Below are 12,005 nucleotides of genomic sequence, written 5' to 3'. Positions count from 1 at the left end.
GGTAGAGGTGTATGACATGGTCGTTCACATGACATTTTATTGTGCTTACAATAGAGCTAGCTTTGCATCAGAAAAATCCAATTTGACTAGCAAACTCCAGAACCATTTTACACTTCTTCAAGTTGTAAAGACCTATAACAACATGCTTGTTTTTCATTTGTACATCTGTCTTTCATTAGAAAAGGATTTTAGAAATTCAACCAACAGTGTCTGCAGGCTGATAAATGTTCTGTAATGTTTATTCTTTTATTGTACTAGACAGGATATGTGAAAGTGATTCTCTCTCCACACCCCCCTCCGCATCCCCCCCACCATTTACTCTGAAGTAAAAACATGTCATTTGCCTTAGACCTGTAAGATTTTGTAAATTATCTGAAAAATAAAATATTGTTTACGAGGGATGGGTGGAATATAATTCTAAGTCCAAAAATATAACATAGGGTTCAGTTCAGATGATACTGACTTTTCCATTGAGCAGAGATGCCATTTTGTCCCAATGCCATTATACATGGCTACCTAATTCTGTTTAAAATTTAAATATTGGCCCAGAGTTACTGATATTTTCAAAGCTGAATGAGTTAAATGCTTTACTGAATATATTACTTTGGAAGTGTAGTTGAGCAATTTTCTGGTGATGCAAACATTGAAAAATAACTATGAAAATAGCAAAATACCAGCATCAACAGTTCAGTAATGGTAAAATAATGTTTTTATTATTTTAAGTACTGCAGACTATTTAGCTAATACTTCATTTGTGATTTGGTTTTGGTCTGATTCAGCTAATACTATTTTATTTTTCTCCCTCTAGTCCTGCAGCTATTTAAAAAAATTGTAATTTGATGCATAGTTCTTAAACTCATGCTGATATCACAGATTAATCTGAGTCTTAAAGGAAAAAGTAATCAATTGGCTTTGTATCTACAGGGCTACTATCTTTAGTACAGTATATAGTATTACCTTGTCTGGTAGGCCTTATACTAGGGATGTTTTTACTGGCTTGTCCTTGTGGAATTAGAATGTGCAGGAAATGAAATAATTATTTCCCTTTAACTTGAGCATCATCAAGAGCTATCCTCGAGTATATGGAGTTTATATTGTTGTTAAACATAAATCTATTGTCATGTCTCATCATGAGTGAGAGGATAGTGTTAGATATAAGTCATGGGTGCATTAGAAGTACATAGCACTAATTAGGGCTGTGTGGGGGACTTTGCTTCAAGGGCCATTTGGAAGTGGATCTTTAGGGTTGGTTTATGCTAGACCAGGGGTAGGCAACCTATGGCACGTATGCCAAAGGTGGCACGCGAGCTGATTTTCAATGGCACTCTCACTGCCTGGGTCCTAGTCACTGGTCTGGGGGCTCTGCATTTTAATTTAATTTTAAATGAAGCTGCTTAAACATTTTAAAAACCTTATTTACTTTATATACAACAATATATTAGTTATATATTATAGATTTACAGAAAGAGACCTTCTAAAAATGTTAACATGTATTACTGGCATGCAAAACCTTAAATCAGAGTGAATAAATGAAGATTAGGCACACCACTTCTGAAAGCTTGCCGACCCCTGTGCTAGACGATTAAGTTGCTCGGCATTGTCATAAATTCATATTCCTGAGCGATATAGTAAAACTGTCACAAGTCCCTGTGAAGACAGAGCTAAGTTGATGAAAGAATTCTTCCATCAACATAGCTACTACCTCTTGGGGAGGTGGCTTACCTGTGCCAATGGGAGATCCCTTCCTGATGGTATGATCGTCCATACTGAAGAACTATAGCAGTGAACCTCACCACTATAGTGTTTTAAGTGTAGACAAGTCCATAGAAATGATTTTTCTCATTTTTTGGGGAAAGAATGGAAAGGAAAGTAGAATGTCTTACACTTTAGCTTTGAGTAGCACTGAGATGTTGGTTGTCTTCCTCATTAAATCATTTTAGTGCCTTTTTTAGGATAATGGTTTTAAGATAACTGAAGCTCATTGTAAATAAAACCAACCATGGTCACTTTACACAGGTATTTTTAGAGTTTGAATTTAATTTTCTTTCTTCACCCCCCAAATAATTGTTCCTGGAGATTTCTCTCTCTGCTTCTTGTTAAATCTTATGTGAAGCAGTTTACAGATTATTCTGTGAAATTTGCAATGGCAGAAGGGTGAGGAAAAATTCCACTGATACCTGCTTCCTGACTAGCAGATAATTAATAAGTTGTGTCCTAAATATTGGTGGTAGAACTGAATTTAATTCCATTATCCCCTCCTTAGAGCCTGTGGGATTAAAGCAAATATTAACATTAAAACTCCTTATTTTTGTTTTAGTGATTTAGAATGTGCCCTATGGCAGTGTTTCTCGAACTGTGGCAACCTGGACCACTTTGTAATTGTTGTTGGTCTGCAGTGATCTTTCTGGTCCCAGTTTTCCTCCTTTTTCACCCTGCTAAATTGCATTAAAAGAAAGGGTTCTGTAATAACAGAATGGCTACTGAAACCCTGGAGCAAGCTGGGACTTTCACTTTTAACTGCCAACCCTGAATGTTCCAGTGGTGAAAGCTTGCTGGAGATGAATTCTGGTTGGCCATTGTTCATAGGGAGCTTTCTAGCAGATCATGTTCAAAACAGTCAACAGACTAAAATATTTTCAGGTCTAAAATTATGCATGGTTCTGTTTAGAATCTTTGGTGTATGAGGTTTGAAATATCATTAATAACAGTCAACTGAAAAAACACATACTGAAATCTAACCTTCCTTACTCAGCACTGTACATTCAATGTACTATCTTCTGTGTTCCACATGAGACTTTTTGCTGGACAGCCTAAGTAAAGTGTACCTTTTTTACACTGTTGTGCTAGGTCATTGTTTCCCAGATGATGGGTCATGACCCACCAACAGGTCATGGGAAGATTCAAAGCAGGTTGCAAGCATAGTGCAGATGGGGAGCCCACCTCATATTTACCCTGAAGCTGTGGCTCCTTTCCTGTGGGGCTGGGCCTGATTCCCCACTCCAGACATGGCCTGGCATGATAGGTTACACCACCACTGAGATTGGGCTTTGCCGCCCTGCTTTCATGACAGAAGAGTGGTACTGTGGCCCTGTGAACCAAGTCACAGTGCCCAGAGTGGGGAATTGGGTCCAGCCCAGTGGGATGGGAGCTGTTACTGTGAGGTGAGTGCAGGGTAGGCTCATTCTCTATCCCACTCCCCCATCCCCACAGGTTCTCCCTTCTGCACTGGGCTGGGATTAGGGTTGCTGGGCTGGGCTGGAGGGTGATGCTGCTGGTGGCCAGTGCCTCCCTTGCTAGGGTGAGGAGAAAGGGGCAGAAGAGGATGCTGGGCTATTATTTTGCCCCCATTCTCCCCACAAATTTGGACCTTGGTTGGCTTGCAAAAAAAGACAAAATGCAGTTGGCGGGTCACCTCATTAAAAAGTTTAGGTATCACTGATCTAGCTCAAACAATATCCACTTATTGTATGCAAGATGGACACTTTCACATGCCTGTAGCTTTATAAAATATCTTAGAATTGGTAGTAAAACTGCGTGATTATCTGTGCCAATTAGTTGCATGTGAACTCCCTACATTCCTGTGGAGCAGACAAGTCCAGGTACAAGGGACAAGGTCCTTGCCAAGCTGCCAGTACAAACATCTTTTTGAAAGCTTACTCTTTTTCAGACAAGCCATTTAAAACAGACTGTGGTATTGACTGTAGATTAGAGGCGTAGTGTTTGGCATATCCCTGAATTTTAAAATGGAGGAAGGTGAAACATGCAAAGGAAATATGGAAATGGTATCTAAGAAATTCACTGTCAGCAGCTCAGTGGTAAAACTGTATAGATAATGCTTTATTATACAGTGCTATAACCTTTTACATACTTCATAGAATAGCACTAATGGAAATAACAAACCCTGAAACCAGCTACTTGCCAAGAAAGACAGAAGCATATGTCTTTGGTCAGGATAAAGTCTCTGGATTTTTTTTCTTTTTTTCCTTTTACTGAACCTGGACATTTTTTTAAATGTAATTACAATAAGTAACCATGTGTAATTGAAACTGGTTTTGTTGTAAATACTAAAACTTAAAAAATATCTGAGGGGGAAATACAGGCATGTGACTTGAGTTTCTGAAAATAGCTCTGTTTATTTCTAGCCGTCAGAACCAACTTAAAGATCATCAGCAGCAACAGCAGGTAGTATCATTGTGCCAGCTTCCAGATGACGCAGAATGTCTGACTGTGCCAAGGTATAAGCGAGACCTAGTGCAGAAACTCAAGATTCTGAGGCAAGAATTGTCGCAGCACCAACCCCAAGCTGGCCACTGTCGTATTGAAGTCTCCAGGGAAGAGATTTTTGAGGTAATCTGAAGATAAGGAAACTCTACCCATTTTTAAGTGACGGGAGAGCGAGAATAGGAGAGGGAACTTTTCTGAGGGGTGGTGATGGTATATTCTGGGGTAAGGGTTGAGAAGAGTGTATCGGTAACCATAGATGTGATTCTCTTCCAGGAAAGAGATGAAAAAGGAGGGACAGTTGTTTAGGAGAGAGGAGGGTGTAGATTGAAAATTTAGATTCTTTTTTTTAAATATAACAAGTAAATAACTTCATATAGCATTCATCTTCAATGTTGTAATTACACAGTATGTATCTCAAATACACATTTTTGTTCAGATTTTTGAAAATAGACTAAATTCATGAATTGTCAAGGCTGCTGACTGACAGGAGACACGTAAAGTGCAGTTTTCTCACTGGAATTTTGCAACATTGTTTTGCTGAAATGATCATCTGCAGTTGTAATTCTTTGGCTCCCCTCCACTGCAACCTTCTCACTTTACACTCAACTTCCAAGTCTCCACATTGTGATTACCATTTATCCACCCTAACGGGATTGGATGAGTCTTCCTTTGAAGACTTGCTCATCTCACTTTAATTAGCTGGGAGGCTGCTGTGCAGTAATCAGACATGCCAACTCACAAAATGGTCATGAGTGATGTGATTTCTAAGTAAAGTTGAGCCTCTCTCACAATCTTACAATAGAACTGTCAAAAGTCAGGAATATTTGTTTGTTTTTATTTTTTTATTTTGCTAAAAAAAAAAAAAAGACATTTGAGAGCTATCGCGAGATCCGGAGTAAGGCCAAATTTTACTTAGAAATCACAGTCAGCCAACAATTTGCCCTCCCCAGGGCACTCGCTGTACTAGAAAGGTACGTTTTTAGTTGTGTAGTTGCAGAGGAAAGGTTGAAAATGTGACCTGAGAGCACCTTAGAGGCTCAGAAACCAGTAGTGAAATAGAGAACCCACATTTCATTGACTTAAAAATCATGAGGGCTTTTTATTAATCTCATGATATTTGAGGGTCTGACTCATGATTTTCTAATAGCAAGGGCTGACACACTGAATGAAAGCTATAGTTCCTTGGAGGCAGTGTGCTAGCTCCAGGGCATCATGATATTGCTCTCAAATAGAAACTGTACATTTAATACCCAGTTCTTCATTCCTCCTATCTCTTTGTTCTTCAGTTTCTCTATCCACACATATTTTCTTCCAGTAGTGTGTGGGAGTTACCTGATAGAGGTGTAACTCTATTTTTCCCAGTAGCAGGGGACATCTAGTGCTGGCAATATTTGATATTCCTTAATGCTCCCCTGAAGGCTTGTTGTTGTACCTACTCTTTACAGATTGCCCATGTTTTGTCTTCTCAGACAGGAGAAATGAGCCCTTATATAACACTTTCAATTTTAAAAGCAGTTTACTGGCAATTATAGCTTTTAATTAGTTGTAGAAGCTATAGAAGGACAAAACAAAAGAGAAGTGATCCTTGCACATGACAACCAATTTAAGGATCTATGGCTTCTCTAGCATATCTGTTCTTTTATTTGATGGGTAATGTTATATTGGTAGAAAGCACGGTAGTCTGAGAAATGGTGGTTAATAACTGAAAGGACACCGTTTGTTTTAGGTACTGAGAGTCAAATGATTTACCATAACAAATAGTAGTAGGATGTCTATCCATAAACAGCAGTGAATAAGACTGTAGATGGTGTGATTGCAGGAGTCTTACAGGCAAGTCATGAAGATGAGGCCGAAGGACCTGTGGAAGAGATTAATGATAAAATTTCGTGGAGAAGAAGGCCTTGATTATGGAGGGGTTGCCAGGTATGCTAGAAAACATGATCTAAATTATCTTGCTTCTAAGGACTGTGTCTTTAAAAAGTCTTTTTTTTTTCTTTTTCTTTTTTTAAATGTGTGTTCCACTAATTTGTACGTCAAAATTCTCTCTCAGTTTTCTGGTGTTTCTCTAGAGTAGAAAATATACCCCAACAAAGGAATTAATATCTTGTAAGTAAATCTGCAAGATTACTCATGTCTTAACATAGGTGCATTTTAAATGTGAGACATGTTTCTAGTAACTCCACTGAAGATGTAGTTGGTTTTTTTTTCCCCCCTCTGGTTACTGCCGCTTAGATATCGGAGAGTTTACACCATTAAGAACTGACTCCACCTTGTGGTACATTTTTGGTAATTAAAGTGAGTCTAATATTGTAGTTTTGAATGAAAAACCTTGACTAGGATTTAAAATCAAATGTTAGCAGTTACTCTAGAGTAGGGAAGTAAGCCTATTTTAATTTTTCACTTGTTAAAACATTTTTTTCTGCTGGTAGCAAATGTTTCAGTTTAAACATCGTTTAAAATGGTTTTGATATAACAGCTACAAGTATTCTAATATGAAGTCCTTGTTGCTCCTGTAAAATAACCTAGATGCTACTGTAATACAATCAAAAATATTAATATGCCCATCCTTCTGGCATATGGATGTGTGACCTGTGAATGAAAGCTGTGAGATAGAAGTTAACATATTTATTGTGGTGAATAGCACTTGCATGTTAAATTCTAAAAAATACATAAGTAGTGAAAGTTGCAACTTTCTTTCATTCTTAAGCATCCATCTTATCTGGGATTCACAAAAATGTTCCGCAGATATCCACATCTGCAGATATAAAGCAGATAACCGTGGAGTTGCAAGGCTCTACATAACTTTACTTGATTTTGCATAACAACACTACAGTGTGTTTGTTTCATGTAACCGCTCGTCCCCGGAGGATAACTTCTCATTTAATCAGTATTATTACAACAATCTAATATTTTGCTGACTTAATTACAGCTGCTTGTTCAGTTATAACAAAAATGTTTCAAAAATAGAAATAACAGATGCAGTAAGGTGTCATTTTCCATGCTTCTGCTAGTGTTTTCTAGCACTACTTCTCGTTGGCCTACCTTGGACAATCAGCCCTCTGCTTTGCTGGCAGCCAAAGAAGCAAAGCTAAGGAGCAGTATGAAAAATTATGGCTGTTCCCCTCCGCCCCTTAAACCAATATTTACCCATCAGTGCAAACCTATTTAGCACTTTAAATTGAAGCCTTTAATGTAAATGGCCTTCAGGTAATGGATACGTTCAGCAGAGTATCATACAGCAGTGTTGTATAGTGAGTAAAATATACAAAGTACAACTTTGTCTTAAATGTGTAATGCCTAAAGAAGGGGAAGCAACTAGAAATATTGAGATTAAGCTGAAGAAAAGGCTTGCAGAGTTGGGTCTCAGCCAGTTTAAAAGTACTGTATGCTTACTGGGTGAGAAAAAGTAATTTCTGCTTTCTGTCCTGTTTATAGCTTAACTCTGTATTTAACGCTGTAAATGTTTACCATTGAAAACCTACATTTTTGCACAACTTGTCAACTTAGAAATGCATATGTCTGAAACATGCAGTAAAATTATTTTATTTCCCCAGGGAATGGCTTTACCTGTTGTCTCATGAAATGTTGAATCCATATTATGGCCTCTTCCAGTATTCACGAGATGATATCTATACACTGCAAATCAACCCAGACTCTGCAGTTAACCCGGTACAAATGATGACAAATTTACAGAACTCATTCTTTCTGTGACCTAGGAAAATCATCTTCAAATAAGCATGGGGAATGCCTCAGACTTAAGAGTCTAATTCTCACATTATCATTGCTAGAAATTGAATTTGTGCAACGGCATGACCCCTTTGTAGTTAGAATTAAAGAAAAATACCAAATATTTCTCCTTAATCTTGGTGCCAGATGTTTGAATTGCTTTACAGAAAGCATGAATAAAAGTTGTGTCTGTGCTGAGTAATAGGATCTCTGAATTGTTGCCAACCAACTTCTGAAAGCGTGACAACAAAAAACCTATAAACTTTTTGATTGCAAAGTCTTAATTCTGAAATTTTGAAATACAGTAAGTACTCTCTCTGGAAGTCTGATTTAGTTGAATGCATTTGTTTTGTCTTTTGATTCCAGGAACACTTATCATATTTCCATTTTGTTGGACGGATTATGGGGATGGCTGTGTTTCATGGACATTATATCGATGGGGGCTTCACATTGCCTTTCTATAAGCAATTGCTAGGAAAGCCAATTACTCTCGATGACATGGAATTGGTTGACCCAGATCTTCATAACAGTTTAGTCTGGATACTGTATGTATTGCACATTTAATAATTATGATATTTAAAATTCTGTTAAAATTAATACAAATGTCTAAGGTAGATTTACAGTTTATCTTTCTAGACTAAGTATATCTAGTGTTCATAGTGAACAAAAGCTTTTTTAAAAAATGGAGTATTTCAGCTTTATAGAGGCATGGACGTGTGTAGTGAATGTAATTTTTGAACATGGAAGACTCTTTGATTCACTGAGCTTATGACTTTAACTTGTCCGAAATTATAACTTAGTTTTTCTATTTACTGATCATGTAAACCAGGGGTCGGCAGCCTTTCAGAAATGGTGTGCCAAGTCTTCATTTATTCACTCTAATTTCAGATTTTGCGTGCCAGTAATGCATTTTAATGTTTTTAGAAGGTCTCTTTCTATAAGTCTATAATATATAACTAAACTATTGTTGTATGTAAAGTAAATAAGATTTTTAAAATGTCTAAGAAGCTTCATTTAAAATTAAATTAAAATGAAGAACCCCCCCAGACTGGTGGCCAGGACCCGGGCAGTGTGAGTACCACTGAAAATCAGCTCGTGCTGACTTTGGCACGCGTGCCATAGGTTGCCTACCCCTGATGTAAACCATTAAATAGCAGCAGCATGTTGCTAAAAGTGTTGCATCAAAAGGTTTGACAGTGTTCCAAAATATAATTCGCGAATAATAAAGTAATAGGTTTTCTTGTGTTATGCTTATTATCAATATTTTGAAACCAAATCTGATTAGAAATCAAATTGAGGTGTCTATCATAAGTATTTATGAATGTAATACATTTGCAGAGTATGTCTTCTCTGCTGAACCATTTGTTTGTTTCCCTCCACAAGCGAGAATGATATTACAGGTGTCTTGGACCATACGTTCTGTGTGGAACACAATGCATATGGGGAAATTATTCAACATGAACTGAAACCCAATGGCAAAAGCATCCCTGTCACAGAGGAAAATAAAAAAGAATATGTCAGGTATTAAATAATCATCCATCTATTTTTCAGGCAAACCTTCTCTTTTAGTTTCCTCCCTGAGAGAATTTGGCTTGTTTGAACTTATTGCCAATGCCACATTTATCTAAGCACTAGTACAATAGTTTTATTGTGTTGTGGTGTTGCTGTCAGTAAGTTTAGTTTTTGGCTGGATAAAGTGCAGGGTTATTGTGTTTGAATATATTTTTCACAAAACGAATTTGCACTTGCTTTTGCAGGCTTTATGTAAACTGGCGGTTTTTACGAGGAATTGAAGCTCAGTTTCTAGCACTGCAGAAGGGATTTAATGAAGTAATCCCACAACATCTGCTGAAGACATTTGATGAGAAGGAGTTAGAGGTCAGTACGCTAATGTTGCATTATGTCATCAAGTGTAACAATAAAAGGCTGATGCATATTTCTGAGACTAAACAACGTGCTAAGTTGCGTCCCCAGTGCTTTTGGGGTTTTGCAGGTGCAATATTACAAGCACCACAGTTAAACACAAAAAGTCATCCAGGCCTTGGAATTTTGAGGTTGATTTCGTACATCTTCAATTCTGTATATCTTCCACAGAATCAGTAGCTGGGTTTGTCAGGTTGAAGCCTTCTCCCTCTCATATGGGCTGCATTGCTTAGCTCTATTTAGTAGAGTGTATGCACACAGGTTTGGGTGTTTGTTTTTGCTAATCTTGGGAGTGACTGAATAGGGTGTTTTATAGTGACTGTAGAAGTAGCCACTTCCTTTATTTCAGTCGGTTCTGATAGGACATGTATGTGGATCCCCTTCTTGTACCTTGGTTCAGTTGGTTTTTGGGTTCCGAAGTATCTACAATCACCTCATTTTGGTCCAGAGTGTTCTCTGTAGTGGAGCTGGCAATGCATTACCCTTAAAAACACATGTATGCCTTAGCACTGCCACTAAGTGCTCTAGTAAACGTAAAGATCCAGCTCCTGAAATACCACATTGCCCTGGACAAATGCAGCAGGTTCCCAAAGTCTGTTTTTAAAAACGGACATCTAATGCAGAATCCATATCTGAGATTTTTTTCCTCTATCAATCCTGCACAGCCACAGAGCCATTGTATGTGTTTTGGTTTATAAAATGGCTAAAGTGTGAATTATCCACTTTTTTCCTGTGTTCCCTTTTGTAAAGTTATTGTGATACTGGAATAAATTATGATTGATTGTTTGTTTATTCTCCCAGTGAGCAGGTCATACAGTAAATTCAGAATAGTTATGTGTATGCCTCGTGAGAACTGGGAACAAAGCATTCTCTGTCAAGAGGATCTGGCTTCTAGAGGAATCAGCTTCCAGAGGAGATTAGGCAAATCCAGAGTTTGACTCTTTCAGAAATACTGCAAAACCTTTTTCTTTGAAATAGGCCTTTCCACCCTCACAAGAATGACCTGCACAACACTGACACTCTCCTCTGCTCAAAGACACCCATTTCCGCCCCAAAATAAAAACATTATAAATGCACATAGAGGTTTTATTCAAAAAAGGAAGACATGCCAGAGACTCCATGAAGTTCACTAGGGACTTGGCTGTAGCTATTGATTTTTAAACTGAAGGCGTTCAGATGCAGTGGTGATAAAACCCTTAGATACACGTTCACAGTGCACAGTTTTTATTTAAGCTCTGACAAAAAGCAGGGGATGGATGTTATAACAAAAAATTAAAACAAAGTCCAAGGTACATTTTACTTGTGCATTTGTTTTCTAAATGTGTTTAATCTGATTTGTACAATGTGTGTGGATATGACTGCAATAAAAAGTTACATTAAGGGAAAAAAACATAATTAGTTGAATTCTGAGAGCCAAATTATACCCCCAGCTACTCATGAGAAACTCCTTTTGAACTCAGTGGCAGCGATGCAGCATCTGAATGCAGAATTTGACCCGTAAAGTATACACTGGAAACACGAGACACTTTCAAGCTCTAAATTATCTTTGCCATACAACTTTTGGATATTGGCTGCTCTGTTTGATTGTATGACATTTCTTACTATAGAATAAAATGGTATAATTCTATGTGCCTTTAAACAAGAGAGAGCCTGTAACTTTCCATTTGCACTGAAATCGACAGGTATTTTTTTAAACAGGTGTTGTATTTTGATGCTTAGATGTAATGTCACTTATTTGTATTGACCACTGATGATGTATACAATTATTAACAGCTCATCATTTGTGGACTTGGAAAGATTGATGTTAATGACTGGAAGGCAAATACTAGGTTAAAACACTGTACTCCAGACAGCAACATTGTGAAATGGTTCTGGAAAGCTGTGGAGCTCTTTGATGAAGAGAGGAGAGCACGATTGCTCCAGTTTGTGACTGGCTCATCCAGAGTGCCTCTTCAGGGTTTTAAAGCATTACAAGGTAAAAGTTCGATGGGAACCCCCCAACTTAAAATGGATCCTTTTGGGGAAAGAAATAGCACATCACAGAAACCTTGCATAAAAATAAGATTATTGGTCTATAATGCAACTTGTATTTTTTGTTGTGGTGTTTGTTTGTTTGTTTGTTTTACAGTGGA

General features: G+C 37.6%; 1 protein-coding gene across 3 annotated transcripts in view; it reads left to right on the top strand.

Moving 5' to 3' along the window:
- The window catches only part of SMURF2 (SMAD specific E3 ubiquitin protein ligase 2), a 104,310-nt gene that overhangs the window by 84,553 nt on the left and 7,752 nt on the right, over positions 1-12,005 (top strand). For all 3 annotated transcript variants that reach the window (XM_030534035.1, XM_030534034.1, XM_030534036.1), the window contains 7 exons: positions 4,143-4,347; positions 6,044-6,147; positions 7,779-7,893; positions 8,317-8,495; positions 9,334-9,471; positions 9,708-9,828; positions 11,647-11,848. In XM_030534035.1, the coding sequence (XP_030389895.1) occupies positions 4,143-4,347; positions 6,044-6,147; positions 7,779-7,893; positions 8,317-8,495; positions 9,334-9,471; positions 9,708-9,828; positions 11,647-11,848 (1,064 nt within the window). The remainder of the gene's footprint in view (positions 1-4,142; positions 4,348-6,043; positions 6,148-7,778; positions 7,894-8,316; positions 8,496-9,333; positions 9,472-9,707; positions 9,829-11,646; positions 11,849-12,005) is intronic.

This window comes from Gopherus evgoodei, chromosome 15, assembly GCF_007399415.2.
Source record: "Gopherus evgoodei ecotype Sinaloan lineage chromosome 15, rGopEvg1_v1.p, whole genome shotgun sequence".
NCBI lineage: Eukaryota > Metazoa > Chordata > Testudines > Testudinidae > Gopherus > Gopherus evgoodei.
The sequence above is the reverse complement of the archived record's forward strand: the minus strand, read 5'-3'. Positions and strand labels throughout refer to the sequence as shown.